This window comes from Arachis hypogaea, chromosome 15 (genome assembly GCF_003086295.3).
Source record: "Arachis hypogaea cultivar Tifrunner chromosome 15, arahy.Tifrunner.gnm2.J5K5, whole genome shotgun sequence".
NCBI classification, from domain to species: Eukaryota; Viridiplantae; Streptophyta; class Magnoliopsida; order Fabales; family Fabaceae; genus Arachis; species Arachis hypogaea.
The window spans coordinates 24,183,877-24,206,423 of NC_092050.1; the positions used below are offsets into that span (position 1 = coordinate 24,183,877).

Below are 22,547 nucleotides of genomic sequence, written 5' to 3' on the forward strand. Positions count from 1 at the left end.
ATTTTTAATTAAAATTAAATAAATTTAATATTAAAAGATATTTTAGTTTTTAAAATTAATATTAAAAAATATTTTTTTATCTAATTTTTTATTTTTGTTATAATTTTGTAATAATTTAATATCAACTAAAAAATATAATAAATTTAAATTAAAACAATAAAATGAAAAGATAGAAACTAAACAAAATTTTTAAGGAATACTAAAACTCTATATATAGACGTTTTCTTTTTCTTATATAAAGAATACTAAAATTCCATGTTACTTTAGAGTACAAGTAAGGCGAGGACTAGGAACCACTTTGTGATCTGTTAACTACTGCGCTCTTTCCACACTAGGCCTTCCTGCTGTTGGAGTAACGTGCAATGTATGCTTTCTTTGAAATCTTTTATTTATAAAGTTTCTTGGTGGTTGACTTATTGTTCATTGAAGGAGTGTGATTCGAAATTGTCGCCCTACTATTTCCCATTAAAAAAAGCGTCATAGATAACCGGCAACCGCGTAAAGTAGGGGAAAGCCAAATCAGAGTTATTCATATGGCCATATATATATATATATATAGAGTACTACTTTCTTGCATGCTGTTAACTTCGATCACTGGCTTCTCAATTTTAAAACATACAGCGCCTTCTCTTTTCTACTGAGTTTTGACTTCGATCTGAGCTTCTAACCATTCCGTTGGTTTGTCTGCGTTATTTTTCTTTGCATTCTCTGCATATGTATCAATGTTATAGTCATTTAATTTCTTTTTTTAACGTTAATTTCAACTATACTTCTTTGTTTTGGGTAAGTTTGTATTGTTTGTTTCCCATTGGTGTAATAAATTTGTACTTATAATTCTTTCCTTGCACGCTGCCAGTCTGCCACTACCACCAGCCATGCAATCGGTTTTGTGGGGTTAGCGTTTTTTTTTTCTGCTTCAGGAATTTTTATTTGACATTTTTGGAGCCCTTAGATTCAAACCTTAATTATAATCGAATTAGTAATGATACTTCTGTTTGTATGAACTACCGATCATCTTTGGTTTACTGCTCTCGTGTACGACCATTCTCTTCTGTTTACTGCTTGAAAGTGTTTGCTATAGAAACATAGAAAGTTCTAGAGAAAAGAAAGATGCATTCTTGATTGTGTTTCAGTGGTTTTTATTTTAGTGCGTTTTGAGTTTTCAGGCCAAAGATGCTGTCCCCGCTAAAGAGTGGTCTTTAATTTGGGAATGGATCTTCTGGTTTGACAAATTCACATAAACCTTGTCATGTTTTTTATTGTCACTACTGATTAGAAGTTAGGGTCCTTTTTCTTGATAAGGTCACGAGAATGTGAAAATTTAAATAAAAGAATATATTCCCACGTACTTTGATTTTGATTACCAGATCTTCAGTTCTTATATGAGAGATTTGAAAGAAGATTCCTATTTTTGGCAGAAATTTAAGTGAGAGTCTGGTGTAGCTTTGGACTTTGCAGTGGTGAAAATGGTTATCAATGCTACTTCTGCAAGTGCTTGCCCCCCACCCATGAAACCAACATCAAATGGTGTGTTTCAAGGAGATAACCCTCTTGATTTTGCACTCCCGATGGCTATTTTACAGATATGCCTAGTATTTGTAGTCACAAGAGGATTGGCATATATTATAAGGCCTTTGAGGCAGCCAAGAGTCATTGCAGAGATTGTGGTAAGTTCATTTCTCTTAAAATATCTGCAGCACTATCTAATGAATTTAGAATTTAACCTGTAATGTTTATCTATCATAAGATTTTTGTAATACAATTTGTACAATTACCCTCCATACAGCAGGGAAATAAAAAGCGTTATTAAGTTCAATACATTTTAGAAATTTCTTTAGGAAAGGACTAAGTTGTGACTTATATTAGAGGTTTATTGAAAGGGAGAGATGATGCTCCATGATTTAACACTACTTCTCATTGACAGGGAGGAATATTACTTGGGCCATCAGCATTAGGACGAAATAAAAGCTATTTGAATGCTGTTTTCCCCTCCAAGAGTCTTACAGTACTGGATACTCTGGCAAATATTGGCCTTTTGTTCTTTCTATTCCTTGCAGGCCTAGAGTTAGATCCTAGATCTTTGCGTCAAACAGGAAAACAGACCCTTGCCATTGCTATTGCTGGAATAAGTATACCTTTTGCCTTGGGAATTGGTTCATCATTTGTTCTTAAAGAAACAATTGCCAAAGGTGTAAATGGTACTGCATTTCTTGTGTTTATGGGTGTTGCTCTATCCATAACTGCTTTCCCTGTGTTGGCTCGTATTTTGGCCGAGTTGAAACTTCTAACCACCAATGTTGGTAGAATGGCTATGTCGGCCGCAGCAGTAAATGATATTGCTGCTTGGATTCTGCTTGCACTTGCTGTTGCCTTGTCGAGCGATAGCGAGTCTCCACTAGTGTCATTGTGGGTCTTCTTATGTGGATGTGGTTTTGTTCTTTGTTCAATCATCATTGTCCCTCCGATTTTCAAAAGGATTACACAACGATGTAATGAAGGCGAGCCGGTGGATGAGATATATATATGTGCTACATTAGTTGTTGTTTTGGCCGCGGGTTTTGTTACAGATGCTATTGGAATCCATGCCATGTTTGGTGCATTTGTTGTTGGTGTGTTGATTCCAAAAGATGGACCATTTACCAGTGCTCTTGTGGAGAAAGTAGAGGATCTTGTTTCGGGCATTTTCCTCCCACTCTTTTTTGTGTCAAGTGGATTGAAGACCAACATATTCACCATTCACGGCCTGCAGTCATGGGGTATTCTGGCCTTAGTTATTTTCACTGCTTGTTTTGGGAAGATTGTTGGAACCGTTGTTGTATCACTCTTCTGTAAAGTACCCTTGAAGGAGGCTTTAGCTCTGGGATTCCTAATGAACAGTAAGGGCTTGGTTGAATTGATTGTTCTCAACATTGGCAAAGATAGGAAGGTATTAAAATTCTCTTGCTATTGATATTCACTAACTATTTTATCATGTTATATGTTTCTATCAATCAAAGAAATGAAAACTTAATATGTGCTTTTTGCAATTTGCAGGTTTTAAATGATCAAACCTTTGCCATTATGGTTCTTATGGCAGTATTTACCACATTCATTACCACTCCTCTTGTCATGGCTGTGTATAAACCTGCAAGAAGGGGAAAAATAGATGATTACAAATACAAAACAATTGCAAGGAAGAACACAAACAGCCAATTGAGGATTCTTTGCTGTTTCCATAATGCAAGAAATATTCCATCAATGATAAACTTGATTGAAGCCTCAAGAGGAATCCAGAAGTCCGGTGGAATTTGTGTGTATACAATGCACCTCAGAGAATTTTCTGAGAGGTCATCAACAATCTTAATGGTACATAAGGCAAGGAAAAATGGGTTGCCATTCTGGAATAAGGGTCATCCCTCTGATGCTGATCATTTAATTGTGGCATTTGAGGCTTACCGTCAACTGAGTCAAGTGTCTGTCAAACCAATGACCGAAATCTCATCTATGGCAGACATGCACGTAGACATTTGTGCAACTGCTGGGGGAAAGAAAGCTGCAGTAATCATTCTTCCGTTTCATAAGCACCAAAGATTGGATGGCTCATTAGAGACAACAAGAAGTGATTTTAAATATGTTAACAGAAGGGTCCTTGAGAATGCTCCATGCTCAGTTGGAATTCTCGTTGATCGTGGCCTTGGTGGTACATCCCATATATCTGCAAGCAATGTTTCTTATTCCATTACAGTGCTTTTCTTTGGTGGAAGTGATGATCGCGAGGCCCTCGCTTATGGTGCTCGAATGGCCGAGCACCCTGGCATAAGATTGGTGGTTCTTGGCTTTGTCGTGGAACCAAGTACCACAGGAGATATCGTTAGAGTGGATGTGGGAGAATCCTCTTCCAGCGCCAAATTAGTCTCAGAGGACGAGGAGTTCCTTAATGAATTCAAGGCAAAAGTAGCTAACGATGATTCTGTGACATGTGAAGAGAAAGTAGTAAAGGATGCAGCAGAAACAGTTGCTGTGATCTGCGAGTTCACTCATTGCAATCTGGTTCTTGTGGGTCGAAGGCCACAAGGTGAATTGGCATATGCTCTCAAGAGAAATGAATATCCGGAACTTGGACCAATTGGTTCTTTGCTGGTATCTCAAGATTGCCCGACAATAGCATCCGTCTTGGTAATGCAGCAGTATCAGCATCAATAATTTGGTTAAGGTTGTGTTAACAAGTGATTTGGTCAATTTTAAATCCTTTTTGGTTTTTAACTTGTCAAGTGTTTAGATGTATATATCTGAAAGGCTAAGATAATAATTTCTAAGTCTAAATGGCATTTAGACAATTTTTCTTCTCACTTAGGATGATTGAACATGAATTCATCAGAGATTACATGGCACTTGTAAGCTTTGCAGTTAATTTACCGGAATTTTTTAACCAGTCTCTTGTAAATGTTTAATTGAATGACCTTATGTACTTGAAACAAATTCATTATTCTATTAAGGATTTTTCTTAAGGTGTGGATAGTAAAAGTAATCCACACATATGGATAGTATGTGCCAACTATAGGCTTGCAACCCTTGCCACTAGTCTCCCTTGATTTTTAGATCTATTGCAGAAAGGAGGCGCAGTAACGCAGAGGGGTGACAGTTGATGTGCAGAATGTGTTACACAATTAGAGTTGGCTAAAAGTGGGATTAAGTTTAATGATTTTTGAGTGTTTTTGTTATTGACCCACCTTAAGTGCTTCCAATTTCTGGGACTCAGACCCGTGGGGTTTATGAAAAATTCTCTTTTTTTTTTTGGACTTTTTGTTTGCCATAATATGTCATTAATATGTTGTAATGAATTGCAATACCAAAAAAGCAAATTCTTATAAAACACATACTTTCATAATAAAGTGAATATTTTTCTTTTTGTAATATATTTGTGCAAAAATAAAGTATTTTCTAGAAGAAGGGAAAATTATTAACATATATTACCAAACAATGTTATAAGGATGAGGGGGTAGAAAAAAAAAAATTTATAGGACTAATCCTAAAGATGAGGGATAGAAAATGAAAAAAAAAAAAGAAGAAATTTTATAGGACTAATCCTAAAATTCAGTTTTTATCGGATAGTATATTTTTGCATAAAAACATTTATATCTAAGGAATTATATATTATTTTACTTAGTACGAGAGAGTAATGAAGTAGTTAATTCATAATTGGTATGCAGGAAGGTTTTTTTTTTTTGAAATTAAGCAACCTTGTGTATAATTCTAATCTCTAATATAATGAAGCGACTGTAACCCAAAAAGAATATAGTAGTCCTCTTAAAAATTGACAGTAAAATAACACTCTAGTTATTTTAAAATTAATTAAAAGGATGTTTTGGTTTTTTTATAATCAAATTCAAAATACTGATTTGTACGCTTTAACTCTAAAATGGTACTTAAGCTCTTTTAAAATAAAATTAAAGTTAGTATCTAATTTTGGATACAGTGAAAAGCTGTCATTCTAAGAGGGTATATTCATCTTTTTAGTAGGGGTGTTCACGAGTCGAATTAGTTCGAGTTTGGGATAAAATGAGAACTTGAACCAATTAACTTGTAATGGGTTTGGATTGGTTTGGTTTTATATTTTTTTGTGTATCCGAATCAAACCAAACCAATTAAAAACGGATTAATTTGATTTGGATAATTGTGTACCCGATGAAATAGAAATTAAAAAAAAAATTGAAAAAATGAAATTTTTTTTAGAAAAATAATGTAAATAATGATAAACATGTAATATCAACTAACAAGTCAATAATATTTTAACAACAAGAAAATACTCATAAATTCACAATTATAAACTTATAATAGAGTTAGATTAATTAGTATAAAAATTATACATATATTATTAGAATTTATATTTTTTATTTAATAAAAGGGTAATCGGATTCGCAAGTTGTTTCGGATTCTATTTCTCTAAAACTAATATCCAAACCAATCACGATCAGATATCATCAGATTAGGTTCAATTATACTCAATTGTCCATTGGTTCCAGAATCAATTTAATCGATTCGATTTGGTTCAGATTTATACAGACAATCGGATTACTCGAACCCATGAACACCCCTACTTTTTAAAATAAATCCTAATAGTGTATAGTTATTTTGAAATAAACTAAAAAGATATTTAATCCCATTAAAAATCAATTGAACTCATCCTACTTTGTAATAAATCAAACATTGTTAATTGTCGTATAAAGATATTTTATTCTTTTAAAACTAACAAAAAAACATTGTGTTTTTCTTTTAAAAATGAAGTATAGGGATAGTATTTTACTCTCTTTAATACAAAATTAAAGTTTTTTTATTTTCTATTGCAATAATTTTTTTTGTTATGGAAGTAGAAGTGGTGATATACCTTAACATTGTAATTTTTGGTGTTTTTTAAAACTGTGGAAGTACAGAAATCGGAGGGTCCGATTTCTGTACCTTAAAATTTTTTTTTTTACCACAAATCGGACGGTCCGATTTGTGTACCTCCCACAAATCGGACGGTCCGATTTCTGCACTTCCCACAAATCGGACGGTCCGATTTCTGCACCTCTACAAATCGGACGGTCCGATTTCTGCACCTCTAATAAATCGGACGGTCCGATTTCTGCTTCTCTAATTAAACGATCCCACACTTGAGTAACACCCCAACAATCCACATTTTAAAAAAACACCACTACCACTCCAATATTAAAAATAAAAAACTCAAAGGAATGCATTAGTCACCGAAAAAAAAAAAAGAAATGCATTAATCTTATAAGGATATTTGGGAAACTTCATGTAGTGGGAAATTATCAAGCTTTTAATCTTAACAGCAGTTCCTGATCCCTTCTTTTCAATAATATACAAATTATAATCTGCATTTTCTCTTCTTTGTCTTTTCTTTAGTTGTATTTTTCATTTCAGAATATAGAGATAGAAGTAGTTGAGGAAACGGTTGTGAAAGTAGAGGAAAGCCAAGCAGAAGAAGACGATGCAGCAATATCGAGTTTTTCGATGCCTATACAGCTCAAGAACTTTCTACAGTTCTCAAGCTTTAGGGGGCACCAAAATGCTCACAAAAAAGAGAGAACAACTAGAAGAAACGCCAAGAGGGCTTCTGCTGAGCACTCGTATCTTCTATTTGCTTCTTCGCTGTGGACCCCTCCTACGGTTTTTCCTTCAACCTTCATCACTGCGGCGAATCTCGCGTATTTCCCAAGCCGCCATATTTCAGAAGGATTTGGATCAAATGGCGAACATGAATTTGCTGGAGATAATGGTGTGTTTCCTTACCGATTAAGTGAGGATATTGATGAGAGAAGTTTCGGTGATTGGCAAAGAAGCCTTGGAAGAAGCAGTAGCTTCAACAGTGTTGACACTTGACAGTTGACACATCTCAACAAATATCATTACTGAAGAGTGACACTCAAAACATCGAGACAAGGACCAATGGTGCAGAGAAATATCAAAAGTTTGATTTCTCTCTCCATTTGTAAGCTCCCTTTTATAGAATGAGGCTTCTCAAGGTTGACATTGAGATTGAGGAATTGGCTTTTAAGGGAAATTGACCGTCTTGGAAAAAAATAATTCCATTTTTCCGAATAATGAAATCATATTTCAGATTCACATTCACACCTAAAACAGGAGAGACCCCCCTCAAATTTTTTCTTTTTCTCTCTTGTTTTTTTTTCTGAAATTTTTTCTTTTTTCATTTAGTCAATATGACACCAACTCAGGTATTATCAAATGATATATTGATGTGACATCAGCATAAATTATATACGTATAGTTCAAAGACTCAATTTATATTATCTGCATGAATTAAGGGCCTTTGTAAAACAAATAAACAACCACTTGTTAGTTAATCAGTAATCACATCTAACAGTAATAACTAACACAACACAATGAATAAACCCGTGATGAAAAGCAGCCGCGAACAAACCCAAAACACTTCGATATTGCCATCATGAACCGTTATGTTTGCACTTACTCATGATTCTAGCAATGTTCAACTTCCTCACTACTTAAATAACCCAGAATTCCAAGGTGCCTAAGAAAAAAAAAAAAGAATGTAGCAATAGATTAGTTCCATCATCTTCTAGCTATGACATGAAGTACTTGACTAGCCAGTAGCCAATGCTTAGCACCACTGAATTAAAAGTAGGAGATAAAAATTTATTAGGTGAGTGAAAAAGATGTGAAAGTAAGTAAGAAGTTAGTCATAATCACCCTTCCATCAATAACTTCAATTGAAAATGATTAACCTCTCATTTTTTCCACTTTACAAACTTTCACTTTAGATGATCTAAAGTCCTTTAAGAACATTCAACTTTTCCTAATGTCTTGCATGCACAATGAAGCCTCATACCTGCATCATTATGGACTGCATCTTTCTTAATGCTATTATGACTTTGCTCTGCCAGGCTTAACGCTGGAATGAGATAGAATAGGAACCAGTGTTTGGATCTTTAACTGTTTTGAAGTTATCGACACTCATCCCAAACCGGCCCAAGACAGAATTTCCCATTTCTTTTAGTTTTGCTGCATCAAGAAACAGTTCTTCAGTGCAAGTAAAATGAAGATAGCAAATCGTACCGGATTATAGTTTATAGAATGTAAGTACATAGAAAATATTCGGAACTGAAGATAAGACTCTGCAGCCTCTACCAAGAGGTAAAGAAGCAGATAATAGGTTTAACATGAAAGACAACCAGGAAGATAATAGGCTTAACATGCAAGTGCAGCTAGCAGCTCTGCCTGGAATCCAAAAGGTTTTGTTTGAGCAATAAATAAATCAAGCACCAAAGACTGCAATTCAAGATAAAAGATAATTTATATAACTAGACAATCCTAAAGTTTCTCCTCCAACTACAAGATTCCCAAATCCCAATTAACAAATGCCAACTCTATGCCCATCACACATAACACAGAGCATACTAGTCTAAACTCTCAAGAAAACACAATCTATATCCACAAGATAAAATGCAATCTCTGAAAACCCAAAGTTGCATACATCATCACTCAAACATAATAGTATATCTTTCTATCACCTAGGTATCCCATGCTTAGAAATATCGTAGTAAGGCATCCATAAATTCCTTTGATAAAATAATTTTCATCTGACTAAACTAACATATGGACTTAGCCAATTTCAACCACATGATTGCAAATAAATCTTAAGGATGGACGAAAAAGCTAAATGAATGTGCCAATAAATACACAGAAACCGAGACAGGATGTTTTTCCGTCATTGATGGTAGTTTTGCAGCAGCAAGAAGAAATAAAGAAAAGAGCATCATATTTGGGTAACATTATAAATGTATGCATGAAGGATCAAGGTAATGTAAGGAAATAATGCCCATGCCCTGTTCTATGCGAAGTACATGATACAATGGCAACTATAATTGAAATCCAAGATAAAGATGAAAACAGAAACTTGCCAATCATCTCTTCCTTCATCATTTCCCGCTTTTCTGCAGCAAGCGGCTCAAGTCGCCTGATGGCCTTCCTAGCTTGATCATTTGAGGGATCAATTTCTAAGATCTTTTTCATATCTGTCAATTGATATTTGAAAAAATAACTAAAATTAGTGAAGGCGAAAAAATTATGGTATGAATGAACTCAATGATGCGAAAAGGGGGAAAAAAATCTGAATGGCATCAGAATGCAAAACATGTACTTCTTCATTAAGATCCAACAATAAGGAATGCATAATGATACTCATACTGGCTTTCCCTAAGTTGGCAAATACCACATAACAGTGGCACCTTTCCAGTTTGAGAAACACACTTACCCCCTTACTGTGCAAAAGAGAATAAAGTTCAATAACCCCTAATATAAGATCTGAACTCACCAGCAATGGCTTCTTCAAAATGTTCAAGCTTTTCATGAGCTTCTCCTCTTCTTACTAAAGCTTTAATATACACTGGATTCAGATCTAATGCTTTTGTGCATTCTTTAACTGTGTTGTCATATTTTCCCTGGGATATGTTTAGCATAAGTTAAAGGAAATTAGATTCTTGACTTAATCAATTTCAAATAAAAGGGCAAATATGATGCAAGATTCCATACCAGCTTTATCTATGATTAAAATGACTTCAAAAGATATGATTGGAAAATCAAAAAAGAGGTACGAAAGAGTTGAACCACACTTAAAAGGGTCCTGTTTGCCAAAAATGGCCCCTCGGATGGATGCATGAGGTATCTAGTTTGTGAGCTCCCATATTATATTTTTACTTTAAACAGGCCTCTTAATTAAGCAAAGTTGGGTTCATGTTTTGAATAGACTAATTACATTATGGAAGTAATAAATATGTATATACTAAACTAGATTATATTTAATTAGTAAATAGCCTCAAATTCGCAAGTCTTACAAGGAACCAGACCAATGCACATCAATAAATAGTTAAAATGCTATAGGGTTTGTTTGGTTTAGTGCACAATTTTCTTAAAGAAATAGTTGAAACAATAAATTGTTTCCAATTTTCCTTTTCTATTTTCACTATTACTTTTACACAATGAACATGTCAAGGAAATTATGGTTGGGTTATAATCTCCACATCATTAAGTTTGCCAATTTACCCCTGTAACAAGAGAGAATTAAGCTTAAAGCTTCTACTTTCTATCTTGTATACAGATAGAATTTTTTTTATTTTCCAGAATTATGCATTCCCTGTTTTCTGTATAATAAAACTTTTAAATTCAAGAGTAATGACAATTTAACTGTCCAAATAATAACCATAAAAAAAATACCTAATCATACACTTCCAAATTAGTAGGCAAATCACACAGACCACTAGACATAGGTTATCAAGCTTTTTAGAAAAATAAAAAATAAAAAAATAGAGATAAATAGTCCATCTGATTTACAACATAATAATTGATAGGAGAAGGTGCTGACAAATGCTATTCTCATTAATAGCAAGAAAGAACACCATACCAGTTTCTGAAAGCACACAGCACGGTTTGCATGACATATTGAGAGTATTTCAACAGATGAAGGCATATCAGGTGCAACTTGTAGAGCAAGTTCATACTGGGATAATGCTTCCTCATACTTCCCATCCACAAAAAGCTTGTTCCCTTCTGCCTTTGCCTCATTTGCTTGAACCAATGCTTTCTGCAGCATGTGGCATAACTATTTTGTGTATTTTTAACCTTAAAATGAAAATGCATGTTTTAAATACCACATCAAATGGTTCAATTTAGACCAGGACCATTACGTAGATAATCGATCATGTTTTTAGTTAACCAATTAGTCTGAAGACAATTAGTCTGAAGACAATTAGTCTGCTTAACCAATTGAACATAATCTTGAGACTTCACATGTTCTCTAGTGCAATTTATAAATCACTACTGCTCAGACTCAAACTCCCTGATATTATTATGCAACCTAATAGCATCAAACCACTCCATTAAAATAAAGAATCAGTAAATTTTTTATTATAAACCATTTTAACGAATAAATACACTGGAAAATGAAACTAAGAAACAGTAATTACTACCAAAGAACATGATCACGCTAAAAGAAGAAACCAAATTAAATGCAAAATTATCAAAACCCTAAAATTTTGAAACCGAACCTTCTCCAATTCCTCGTTGATCAAGGGATCCCCAGAGAAACTATTACTTGGAGAAACACTCTGCTCAGGTTCCGGCTCCGAATGCTCTGGCTTCGGCTGCTGTTGTTGATGTTGCTGTTGCGGTTGTTCGAGCTGTTGATCATGGCTGCTAGCACCGACGTCATCGCCTCCGGTGTCGCTGCCCAGGTCGGTGTCGCTGGCCGTTTCAAAACCGTCGGAAGCGTCGTTACCGGCAGCGTTGGAAGGATTCGCGTTTCGATCCTCAGTCTCTTGCTGCTCTATCACCACCACCATTTTCTCTCAAGGTTCAGTGTGATTGGGGCTTGTTTCGATGATAACGGAAAGAAGTGAGGTGAGGGGCTAGGACTACTCGGGTTTGTTGTGACTTGTGAGTTCTGACGTTTTTTTTTTTTCTCCTAGTATGGGAAATGGATTCTTTGGCTTGTTAAGAGATCACAATTTACTATTTTAATTGTTAAAAGAAAAATGAGAGAATTCATTCTTATTGGTCTGTGGTTGAATTTCCAGACTCTTCTACAATATGAGATGGCATAGGATCAGTCAGTCCCAGAATAAAATAATTTTTTTACGTGCTATTAAATTGATAAAAAATAAATAAATAAGAGATTATTTTTTTATTATATTTGACAAATTTTTAACAATAAAAAAAACAGTAAAAAATAAAAAATATATTTTTATGTAATAAATAAATAAATAAATATTTTTATTTTATTTTATCTAAATATAATGATAGACAAAAAATTTTTTATAAGAAATATTTAAATATAAAATTATTTTTATTTTTGTAAAAATTCTTTTTAGAAAAGATCATTAAAAAAATTATTTTCTAAAAATAATGTCTAAACAAGTCCAAAACATATTTTTTTAAGTTTTTTAATTATTATTAAATAATTTTTATTTAATTTTAACTACAACTTAATTTTTTATATATTATTTAATTATTATATTTATCCTTTATTTTATAAATTATTATTTTCTTATTCATCACAAAACCAACAACAAAATAGATATTTCTTTCATAAATATTTTGGCAATGCCATTTTTTTTTTCTTGATCCATTATATCCAAAATATCGCATATTTTTTCAAAATTCAATCAATTGAATTTCACAAAGTAATAAGAATATTTTCTTATTCAATCGATTAAATTTTGTAGGTGACTAAGAATATTTTCGTATTAATCGATTGGTATGATAATACAATCGATTAAATTTTGTACGTGATTAAAGTTTTTATGTATTCAATCTATTGGTATGATATATATATATATATATATATATATATATATATATATATATATATATATATATATATATATATATATATATGATGAACTAATGTAATTTTTTATATTTATTTATGATGAACTAATGTAATTTTTATTTATTATTTCAACAACTATGTCATACAAATATTATGTCATGTCAATTATATTTTATTTTATACCATTAATTTGCTTATAAAAAAATTTATTTTTTTATTGGTTAAATTACACAGTTGGTCTCTACACTTTCAGCAAAATTGTAAATTGGTCCCTACACTTTAAAAGTTTGTAATTGGATTCTTAAGGAGAATTAAAATTTGTAATTAAAAAGTGTTGATTTAACAGAATATTCTCAGAATATGTTGAGAATATTCTGTTAAAATAAAAAATATGCTGAAAATATTCTATTAAACCAAACACTTTTTGAATGACGGAAACTAAATTGCAAATTTTAATTCTCTTTAAAAATCCAATTATTTAACATTTTTTATTTGTTTGCTTTCTATTTATATGTTTGAATATATTAATATTATTTCTATTTTTTTGATATCTGTAACAAATTGATACGTAAAAATTTTTTTAATTTCCTATCATTCTTTAGAATAATGATTAACCCTTGAAATAATCTCTAGAGAATTAGAATTCTGTTTTAGTATAAAAAATAGCACTCATTTCAATTCTAATGAGATTTCAATTCTCATATTAAGGCTGTATACAAATCAAACTAAAATAGGTATAATTTCTAATTCCATTTGATTTGTTCTTCTTCGTATTTCTGTTCAAGCACCCATACTTTAACAAACTTTAAAAAAATTTCCTTAAAAAAATTGAAGAAAAATGCAAAGTGTGAAGAAAAACAATTTAAGAAGAAAAATGCAACATTGAAGAAAATTCACAGCAGAGTAAACATCAAATAGCAAGGAAGAAGAGCAAATAAGCATCATTTGAGTATTTTTTTTTTGCCTGTGGCTAACATAAAATTTTTCTTATTTTTGTTTCGAAAATTTGTAACTAACTATTATTTAATAGTGTCTAATTGAACACTTTTAATATATTAAAAATTATACTTCAAATAATATCTATATACTTTTAATACATGATGAAAACTATCATAGTACCATAACTAATAAAATAAAATTTTATATATATAAATTAGATACATTATTTTTGCATGATTATAACATTTAAAAAAAAAACGTAATACTAAAACAATCCATTATTTATATTGATAAACAAAAACAATACAAAATATCAATTTAGTTCTAAACTTCTTTATAATAGCAAATAAGATTTACTCTTAACACCTTCTAAAATAAACACAACTAAATATTGAACAATAGTTATAAAATGCACAAACTAAGTGTGTGGCATTTCCCCAAAGATAGCAGACACTTCTCATGATCCGGCAAGATACGACGGCAATGCTTGAAGATTATCAGAGAACTTTGTGATACATCTTCCCTTTTATTTTCAACTTTCTCCAAGTTGCAGGCTCCAAACTCTAACACAAATGAACAAGGAAAGATTGTTTAGTACCACCCAATTTCACATAATGCACTGTATTTGAATCAAATATATAGAAAACTGAAAATATGAAACTATGTAAAGTTGCAATTGATCAAACAATTCATTCAAGGTTCATATATTTGAAGACCATCAACTTGATGCAACTTCTCTTGCTACTTTTTAAGTCAATTTATGTTAATAATGAAAGAGACAAGAAAGCCCACCTGAATAAAGCTTTGGACATCAGTAACATTAAGCACTTTTGGGAGTAGTATGACAAACAAATCACCTTCACCAAGGTGATTTGGAGAGTGCTCTTGCAGCAGCAAATAACAAGATTTCATCATTTGCATGGGAATTTTTATTGGAAACAGTCCCCTGCAAAGTCCACTAAGACAGTAATTTGGAGATAATGACTGCACAACATTAGTATTAAAATTTTCAAGTTCTTGAAAGAGTTCAGGTAACAAGTAATCAGATTCTAAAATTTTGAAGTAATGACTGCACAATAACAATGTAGCAATCATGGTTATTTAAGCAAATAAAATAACAGAACTAGAATTTAATATACTAAGATATGATATATTCTCGGATATTCTCCTTATTTCTAACACTACATTTCTGGAAAAATGAAATCATTGGAAAAAATAAATTAAGCAAATTACAAAATGAATGTATATAAAATCTACCAACCTTTATTAGTCCTTCTTGAAATAAAATCTCAATCACTTCCTTTAGAATTGGAATTAAACCAGAACCATGCACTCCTATTCCCCATTTCAGCAAGGCCAGCATGTTTGAAACCTAATCAAATCCATAAGAATGGAGGTGAACAACTTAGATAGCTTCAAAATGATGAGCCCCACAATATTCAATCAAAATAAAATGATCAAATTCAAGACAAAAACAAAGCCAAAACCAAATCAAGAGAAAAGAGGTGAGCAGCGAAACATACTAAAGGGTGAAAACCTTTATTAGTTCTTTATGCACTAACTTTCTTCTTTTTCTTTTAGTTCGTCATTTTTTTTTAATCCAAACAAGATTATACAACAACAAAAATTCAACAATAAAAATTTCATCATTCATTATAATCCGTTCAAAACAAGATACAACTTAGCAAAATTTAATAAATAAATTCTGTTCAATGAAGCAGAGAAGACTCGATCCTAATAAAAGCATGTTTATTATGCTTATGTTGCTTTTTAGGTCTAGAATTAGAGATTTAGCTGAAAAGAAATATGGAAATTTTCCATATGGAGACTCAAAACCCAACTCATGTACCCTGTTGGACAATGGTTAGAGTTTTCACATCAAAGAATATTCTGTTTACATTGATTTTTTTTTTTATTTTCGAAGTTTTTGTTTAAGTACACAATTACAAACTTTTAAAAAGCATGAAAGATTTATTTGGAGTTCTCTAAAAATATCAGGGACTAACATATTAATTTAACCAAAAAGATTCATTAAAAGAGTATAATCCAATATCCACAGCTTACAGTCACAAAGAACATAGCCTCAGAAAGCAGCACTGCAATAAAAACACTTGAATTCATAACAATCGCAAGAATACTAATATCAACTAACATACTGAACAAATAAAAGCTCATGCTTTAGCATAATGTTAACCAGGATTATCAAGAGTTCGGCATAATTTTTTTCAACACAACACAAGAAAAGGCAACGAAACAAAGTTCAGCACAACAGCAGCACAGAGCATAGTTAAAAAGAATGAAGAATGAAAAAATTTAAAAAATGAAAAAAACTAATCTGAGTAACAGAGTCCTAAACCTTTGTTCTGACTTGACTTCTGAGCAGTCTGAAAAGAGGGGCAGAAGTACGACGGAGACAGAGGCCAGACGACGAGCACAACTGACGGCGGCAGTCCTGTGGCTGATCAAACAAAGAAGACTCGAAGACGCTGAGCTCGAGGAAGAAGCTACGATTGGTGGGTTGGGGACTTCGAGCACCACGACCAGACGAAGACGATGGTGCCTGAGCACGACAGACGACGGCAAGAGAGCCACGGAGGATGGCAGGAGCGCGACGGACCAGATGAACGCCAGGGACTGACACCGAGCTCGAGGAAGAAGTTGCGACGGCCGACATGGCGGCAATCCTTGCAGCAGTCCATGCGACGGTGGTTAGACAGCCCTTGCGGCGGTGGGGGAGAGGCTAGGGTTTCTCACCTTCAGGCTTCAGCTTTCTTTTTGTTTTGGGAAGAAGTGGAGAGGAGAACGCATTTTCTATTTTTCAGTTTCAGCTCACCGTTTTTCTTCCCCTTTTTTTGTTTTAAAGTGTTCATGGTGGTGTTGATAATGGGCTAATAATAAATTATTAAGTTTTAGTCACACGCAATAGGGTTGGTTTTATCAGGCGGTGGCCATAGTGGAGGAGCAGAATAGAAGGAGGATCAAAAGGGATTGACTGTGGAGGAGGAAATGGAGTTGGAGAGGAAAAGGAGTTAGAACTTAGAAAACATAGGTCATAATAGATGAATAATAAAATAATAATTTATAAAATAAAGAATAAATTTAATAATTAAATAATATATAAAAAATGAAGTTTTGTAGTTAAAATTAAATAAAAATTATTTAATAATTATTAAAACATTTAAAAAAACATATTTTGTTGATATGACTTATGAGTGTAGGTTTTTTTTTTTCTATTGTTTGGATCTGATGTATGAACCCCTTTAACCCCTTCTTAGTTGGGTGTTGCAAACTGTTCTTATCAAAAAAGGAAAGGAAAAATGACACCGTAGTTCTAGTTCTAGCCGACGTCTCATATTCTCAGGCAAAACCGCGAAACTCCAATTGTCCAAGAGTGTCATAAAGGGAAATGTTCTTATGTATAGCCACTATTAGCAAGATTGGAAGAGGAGACATGTCGAACCGCCTGCACTAAGGCCGCCATAATCCTGTTCCTCGCTAAGAAGGGGTTCACTTTGGGCAACCGGCCTCAAATTGCCCCAGCCAAACTTAAAACCAATTAAATCCATTCATGACTTGCTAATATTTCTTTTAAGTGTTTCATGTATTTTCTTTTTTGCCTTGTTTTACCAATAGTACTTCCATCTTTTTGTTTAAGAAAAAAATGTGAAGTTTCTATGACTCAACAAGGAAAAACAAACGGGTAAAGATTGAGACCTAACATAGTTCTTAACTAAGAAGTAGTATTCTATGACTCTTAACATTTATTCATTACTCGTCAACTGCACTCTTCCAAGCATTGCATGGTTTCATTATGGTTTAGGGTTTTATCTGTGATGAGTTATGACTTATGAGTCAACAAACCTCAGATTCAAAAGTGGATTGCTTGGCCACCAAGGCAAAATAGAATACACTCATATAAGCGAAACTAAGTACAATTTTTTATATAATATGAATCAAAATTTTTCTTACACAACTAAGACATCCCAACAAAGAAGATACATACTTATACATGACCTTTTTCTCATTCATTTTGTTTTCTTTTTACACATCAATACAAGCATTACATTACATTACAAAGCTATCAACACCAATTACAATGTCGTTCTTTAACCATTTTGAAACTACACCTTTTTTAAATAGTGGGAGCTATAGTGGAAAACCAAGATGTTTTTGTCACCTAGGGCCAGAAAGCTCCATAGCTTCTACTATGAGTGAAGATTCCTCTATAAAATCCGAATATCTTTGAGGGTGGCTTTCGCAAGACCTGAATCTTGGTGTCTCAATCCTCTGTGAGGCTTCCCATCTCTCGGCTAAGCCGTCTCCTTCCAACATCTTCAATATGTCCGACATCTTGGGACGATGAGAAGGATTGAATTGTGTGCACAAGAGTGCAACCTGAACCATTTCTTCTAATTCGACACGGTCAAAGTTTCCCTTTAGATCTTTGTCAACCATTTGATTTAGTCTTCCATCCTGATGGAGCTTCTTAACCTGAAAGAAGTTGTTTGATTCATGTTAAACGAAACATCTGTGATTGAAAGAGAAACAAAACTTATCATTTAAGAATTGCAGTTTAGATAGTCAAGTTCGCAAAATGAGTTGAGGAATATAGAGGATAGACAGCTGGGGGAACAGAGTACCCAATCAAGCATTACGCCTTTCTGGTTTGCTGCTCGCCCGAAATCTAGAGCCTTATGACCTGTGATCAGCTCAAGCAGCAAGATTCCAAACCCGAATACATCGGTCTTCTCCGATGACTGACCTGTGGATAGGTACTCAGGAGCAATGTGACCAACTGTGCCTCGCACAGCAGTGGTCACATGGGAATCTCTGTGGTCCAGAAGTTTAGCTAAACCAAAATCGCCAACAACAGCTTCAAAGTCTTCATCTAGCAATATGTTGGCGGCTTTCACATCCCGGTGAATAATCTTAGGATCACATTGCTCGTGCAAATAGACCAACCCTCTTGCTGTACCTAATGCTATTCTCTTCCGCCTTGTCCAATCTAAAGCAGGCTGACCATGAATATGATCTGGTTCATAAATCCAAAACCAATGCAAAGTTAGGTAAGCTTCAAATTATGACTCAGTCTCGAATACAAGCAGCTTAAGAAAATGGCTGCTTAACAGTGAGCTAACCTTTCAATCTAGAGGCAACACTGCCATTAGCCATATACGGATAAACAAGGAGCCTTTCATTCTGAGTACTGCAAAATCCGCAAAGCCTCAGAAGGTTCCGGTGGACAGCTAAACTTATCGTCTCAACTTCTGTCTGAAACTGGATCTCACCACCTGCTGCATTGTAGTCCTTCAACCTTTTAACGGCTACAATAGTCCCATCGTTCAAGCTCGCCTTGTAAACTATTCCAAAGCCACCTCTACCTAGGATATTCTTTGAGTTGAAATGGTCTGTTGCGGCTCGAAGCTCTTTGAACGTGTACCTCTTTAAATGGCCAAGGCGCACCTCTGGATCATATTGCTCTGCAAAGTAGGAAAATGTTACTTAAAATGCTCCGAACATTAAGCTTACGATCATCAGATTCTTTACAAAATTTGCAACAAGGTTTATATATATGGTATGAAAGATAAAAGGAGACAAGTATAAAATGAAACCAAGGGAAACTTGAGTGATGACTAACCATTAACGTCAAAGAAAATCTGTTTGTTGTGTCTATATCGCCACCAAACAAGGAACACAATAATTATCACGAAGACGAAGGCAGCACCAAAACTTGCACTAAAAGCAATAGCCACATGATGGCTTTTCTTACTACCATCTGATTGAGCTACATAAACAAAAGTCACCACATCGAAACATGTCATAAATAGTTATAAAAAGGTAGTTAACGTAGCTGAAAGTAGAGTTCAAAACACATAAATCATCTCAACCTCTTAGTGCATCTGGAGGGAAGGAAAGTGGCTCTGGTAAAGTAGAACAGTTGTTGGATTTCGGACCACAAATTAACGGATTTCCGACAATCCTGGAAGTATATAATCAATCAAGAAATTACTACACCAATTTTTTGTTAACTTGAATATAGAGCTAAAGTCAACATTTAACTAGAAACGCTAAATGAGCTTACTTTAATGTTCTTGCTGGTATTCTTGGCAGGGAACCACTCAGATTATTGTAGGAGAGGTCTCTACATATATTTTTCAATTCATTACAGTTAGTATTCAATTTTATACCTAGAAATCAATAGTTTTGTAAGGAAAAGATAACATTAATGCCAAGGTAACAAAGACCTACACAAGTGTTAAACCTTCTATGTTGCTTAAAGACTGAGGGCACGGTCCTGTAAGGCTGTTATTATTCAACCGCCTAGCACCAACAAGGACACATTAAATAGAGTAAGAAACCAAATTTCATAAGTCAGAATAGAAATAAGTATCAAACACAATACTTTGAACAGTTAGAATCTGTAATATAGGTAACTTACAAATAATTCAGGTTCTTGAGGCCTCCCAAAGAATTCGGTATCTCGCCACTAAAATCGTTATTGGAGAGATCAAGTGTCTGAAGCTTTTCTAGGCTTCCAATTGCTGTAGGAATCTGACCGGAAATTGCATTGTTCTGAAGCAACCTGTACCAATTAAGCATCACTGTAACTGCCTCTACTTTGAGTGAATATAAGTTTATAATAAATCAAAGCACCAAAGAATTTGAAAATAAAGATTCATTCAATCAATAAGAGCAAAGGCAACTGATTCAGAGCTGAACCAAATTCCAAAGCAAGAACTACACAAGAGACTTAAACGAAAATCCGGACGACTTACACAGATTGTAAGTTAGTAAGGTTTCCAACCCAAGGAGATAGAGTACCAGACAAGTTCTGACTAGGCATTCCCCTGATATGAAAAGAAAAGATCTTTAGAAGAAAGAAAAAATAATTCAAACTACTCAAATTTGTTTGGTTCATTTTCTTATATAAATATCTTGAAACTTGTTTGCTACTTTCATAAAACACTTCAAAATCTAAACTTACAATACTGAAACAGAGCCATCAAGGTTACAAGTAATCATCCTCCAGCTGCAAGGATCAACAGAATTACTATCCCAATTCTCCAGGACATTGTGAGGATCATCCAATTCATTCTTTATCGCCATCAAAGCTAGAACTGTTCAGTGAAGAAACAGAAAGAAGGGTAAGAACTAAAACCTCCCATCAATTGATTCACTTGAGAATATGCCACTATGTAACGGGTAATGAGGAAGTACTTAAGAGTTAAGATTCTCAAGGCAAAAAAGAAAAGGAAATAACAAGTCGCAGAATAGCATCATCATCAATCCTTCAGCTATCATTCCTAGTAATTTCCAGCATAATTAACTTGACCAAAGATCAAAATGAAAAAGGGAAGGGGGGAAGAAAATTAAAGAAAAGGTTAACCTTCATAGTTTATGCCAGAAGGAGAAAGAACAGCAGCAGAAATCTCCATCATCAACAGAAGAAGTGAACATAACAGCCATGAAACCAATCTGGTATGTTCCATGCTGTATTCTCAATTCAGTAACAATGCCTTCCTCCACACAAAAAACAAAAAAAAAACACACTAGAAAGTTCTCAAAGCCACCATAAGTCACAATTGGACTTTGTCATTCTTGTTTCAAACGGTGGTTGAGTCTGCATCATCTTATCCACACCAAAAAAAGGAAAAAGCCAATCTTTGGAATCAGATTCCCATAAAGCACAAAACCACTCTCACCAAAACAGCAACTTTGCTTAAGACCCAATTCATATAACCGCATAAGTTCAAAACCAACAGAACCCAGATGCCAAAATTGCTACTTTTCTTCTTCCCACCACTGAAACCAACTTGGAAATGGAGAATTTGAATCCAACTAGGACAAATTATCAAGTGAGTGAGCTCAAAAGAGCAAAACCATCCCCAAAAATATATATAATATAAAAAAATAAAGAACAAAACTTTCTTAATATTTTATATCAGTGAGAACAAAGAAACAGCACTTTAAGCCTGAAATTCTGAGATCCTTGAGATCTGTGAGTGATGGGGTTTGGTTCCTATGAGGTTTGGACATTCCCCACAAATTCCATGTGAGCCTTGTCGTTGTTGGTTTTCTAGCTTAGTTTCCATTGATACCACCATTATCTTCTTCTTCTTCTTTTCCTCTTAGCTTGTTGCAGTTGCAGAGAATAAAAGGTAGCTTAGGATTTGGGAGCATGAAACACACTCACGACCAAAGAACCAAACAAATGCGCCAAAGTGGAAGCCAATATAGATGGAAAATCAGTAACCAAATTTGTATAAACGATGACAACGTTTTAAAAACTTAATTTTGATACTGGTGTAAAATCATTCAACCAAATTATATAATTGATTAAATCTATGAACATTGAATAATATTTTTTTAATGTTAATGTGCCAATAAAAGATATATTTTTTTTAAAAAAAATTATATGTATTATATTATTTTTTTTTATTTTATTGTATACATGATACATAATAGAATATAATAATATCATTTAATCTATATAACCAATTCACTTGATGAGATTTTGTTATTGTATATTATTTTTTTTGTGTATTTTTTATGTATATTTTTATTTTGAATATTAAAAATAATTGGTAAAAAATAAGAATAGATGATTTATTTTTTATACTGTTAAAAATATAAAAAAAATATATGAAAAAATTGGCATAAATATTTTTGGACAATGTTAATGATCAATAAAATTTATTATTTTTATTAATATTTAATTAATAAAAATATTTTTATATTAAATTTTAAATTTTAATAGTATAAG

General features: G+C 33.3%; 5 protein-coding genes across 8 annotated transcripts; 2 read left to right on the forward strand and 3 right to left on the reverse strand.

Moving 5' to 3' along the window:
* Positions 1 to 270: 270 nt before the first annotated feature.
* On the forward strand, positions 271 to 4,517 carry LOC112749989 (cation/H(+) antiporter 18). 3 transcript variants are annotated; one of them, XM_029293102.2, is made up of 4 exons: positions 271 to 364; positions 1,419 to 1,667; positions 1,925 to 2,926; positions 3,034 to 4,517. In XM_029293102.2, exons 2-4 carry the CDS (start codon positions 1,467 to 1,469, stop codon positions 4,180 to 4,182), a joined length of 2,352 nt encoding a protein of 783 aa, XP_029148935.1. In that variant the 5' UTR covers positions 271 to 364; positions 1,419 to 1,466; the 3' UTR covers positions 4,183 to 4,517. The 3 variants fall into 3 exon arrangements, with proteins under 3 accessions (XP_029148935.1, XP_025654243.1, XP_025654244.1); XM_025798458.3 differs by lacking the exon at positions 271 to 364 and adding an exon at positions 419 to 678; XM_025798459.3 differs by lacking the exon at positions 271 to 364 and adding an exon at positions 423 to 894.
* A 1,823-nt stretch (positions 4,518 to 6,340) lies between these two features.
* Positions 6,341 to 7,362, forward strand: LOC112748124 (uncharacterized). Its single transcript, XM_025796333.1, has 2 exons — positions 6,341 to 6,373; positions 6,904 to 7,362. Exons 1-2 carry the CDS (start codon positions 6,341 to 6,343, stop codon positions 7,360 to 7,362), a joined length of 492 nt encoding a protein of 163 aa, XP_025652118.1.
* A 403-nt stretch (positions 7,363 to 7,765) lies between these two features.
* On the reverse strand, positions 7,766 to 12,153 carry LOC112749991 (uncharacterized). The gene is made up of 6 exons (XM_025798462.3): positions 11,562 to 12,153; positions 10,919 to 11,098; positions 9,833 to 9,959; positions 9,420 to 9,533; positions 8,348 to 8,520; positions 7,766 to 8,029 (listed from the first exon to the last, which is right to left on the reverse strand). Exons 1-5 carry the CDS (start codon positions 11,853 to 11,855, stop codon positions 8,405 to 8,407), a joined length of 831 nt encoding a protein of 276 aa, XP_025654247.1. The 5' UTR covers positions 11,856 to 12,153; the 3' UTR covers positions 7,766 to 8,029; positions 8,348 to 8,404.
* Positions 12,154 to 14,046: 1,893 nt separating this feature from the next.
* On the reverse strand, positions 14,047 to 17,170 carry LOC112749992 (uncharacterized). Of its 2 annotated transcripts, none has more exons than XR_003175302.3 (4): positions 16,140 to 17,170; positions 15,045 to 15,155; positions 14,576 to 14,729; positions 14,047 to 14,346 (listed from the first exon to the last, which is right to left on the reverse strand). XR_003175302.3 is itself a non-coding variant. In XM_025798464.3 (4 exons), exons 1-4 carry the CDS (start codon positions 16,455 to 16,457, stop codon positions 14,281 to 14,283), a joined length of 687 nt encoding a protein of 228 aa, XP_025654249.1. In that variant the 5' UTR covers positions 16,458 to 16,837; the 3' UTR covers positions 14,047 to 14,280. The 2 variants fall into 2 exon arrangements, 1 of the variants encoding a protein (XP_025654249.1); XM_025798464.3 differs by having other exon boundaries at positions 14,576 to 14,767; positions 16,140 to 16,837.
* A 529-nt stretch (positions 17,171 to 17,699) lies between these two features.
* Positions 17,700 to 22,242, reverse strand: LOC112749993 (protein NSP-INTERACTING KINASE 3). The gene is made up of 11 exons (XM_025798465.3): positions 21,171 to 22,242; positions 20,769 to 20,901; positions 20,560 to 20,631; positions 20,223 to 20,366; positions 20,033 to 20,104; positions 19,866 to 19,925; positions 19,672 to 19,763; positions 19,422 to 19,568; positions 18,922 to 19,263; positions 18,424 to 18,815; positions 17,700 to 18,274 (listed from the first exon to the last, which is right to left on the reverse strand). Exons 1-11 carry the CDS (start codon positions 21,271 to 21,273, stop codon positions 17,957 to 17,959), a joined length of 1,875 nt encoding a protein of 624 aa, XP_025654250.1. The 5' UTR covers positions 21,274 to 22,242; the 3' UTR covers positions 17,700 to 17,956.
* Between the last annotated feature and the right edge of the window lie 305 nt (positions 22,243 to 22,547).

What these genes read in the sequence shown, in the direction of transcription:
- LOC112749989 (XM_029293102.2), top strand. Translation starts at nt 1,467, where the DNA reads ATGGTTATCAATGCTACTTCTGCAAGTGCTTGCCCCCCACCCATGAAA. An exon ending in GAGTCATTGCAGAGATTGTG is followed by an intron (nt 1,668 to 1,924) that starts GTAAGTTCATTT and finishes TCTCATTGACAG; the next exon opens with GGAGGAATATTACTTGGGCC. An exon ending in ACATTGGCAAAGATAGGAAG is followed by an intron (nt 2,927 to 3,033) that starts GTATTAAAATTC and finishes TGCAATTTGCAG; the next exon opens with GTTTTAAATGATCAAACCTT.
- LOC112749992 (XM_025798464.3), bottom strand. Translation starts at nt 16,457, where the DNA reads ATGTCGGCCGTCGCAACTTCTTCCTCGAGCTCGGTGTCAGTCCCTGGC. An exon ending in GAAGTCAAGTCAGAACAAAG is followed by an intron (nt 15,156 to 16,139) that starts GTTTAGGACTCT and finishes GGATTTGATTAG; the next exon opens with GTTTCAAACATGCTGGCCTT. An exon ending in TTCAAGAAGGACTAATAAAG is followed by an intron (nt 14,768 to 15,044) that starts GTTGGTAGATTT and finishes AATGTTGTGCAG; the next exon opens with TCATTATCTCCAAATTACTG.
- LOC112749991 (XM_025798462.3), bottom strand. Translation starts at nt 11,855, where the DNA reads ATGGTGGTGGTGATAGAGCAGCAAGAGACTGAGGATCGAAACGCGAAT. An exon ending in TCAACGAGGAATTGGAGAAG is followed by an intron (nt 11,099 to 11,561) that starts GTTCGGTTTCAA and finishes CACATGCTGCAG; the next exon opens with AAAGCATTGGTTCAAGCAAA. An exon ending in CTGTGTGCTTTCAGAAACTG is followed by an intron (nt 9,960 to 10,918) that starts GTATGGTGTTCT and finishes AACATATCCCAG; the next exon opens with GGAAAATATGACAACACAGT.
- LOC112749993 (XM_025798465.3), bottom strand. Translation starts at nt 21,273, where the DNA reads ATGGAACATACCAGATTGGTTTCATGGCTGTTATGTTCACTTCTTCTG. An exon ending in ATAGAAGGTTTAACACTTGT is followed by an intron (nt 19,926 to 20,032) that starts GTAGGTCTTTGT and finishes AAATATATGTAG; the next exon opens with AGACCTCTCCTACAATAATC. An exon ending in CCCTCCAGATGCACTAAGAG is followed by an intron (nt 19,569 to 19,671) that starts GTTGAGATGATT and finishes TTGTTTATGTAG; the next exon opens with CTCAATCAGATGGTAGTAAG.
- LOC112748124 (XM_025796333.1), top strand. Translation starts at nt 6,341, where the DNA reads ATGGAAGTAGAAGTGGTGATATACCTTAACATT. An exon ending in TGGTGATATACCTTAACATT is followed by an intron (nt 6,374 to 6,903) that starts GTAATTTTTGGT and finishes TTTTCATTTCAG; the next exon opens with AATATAGAGATAGAAGTAGT.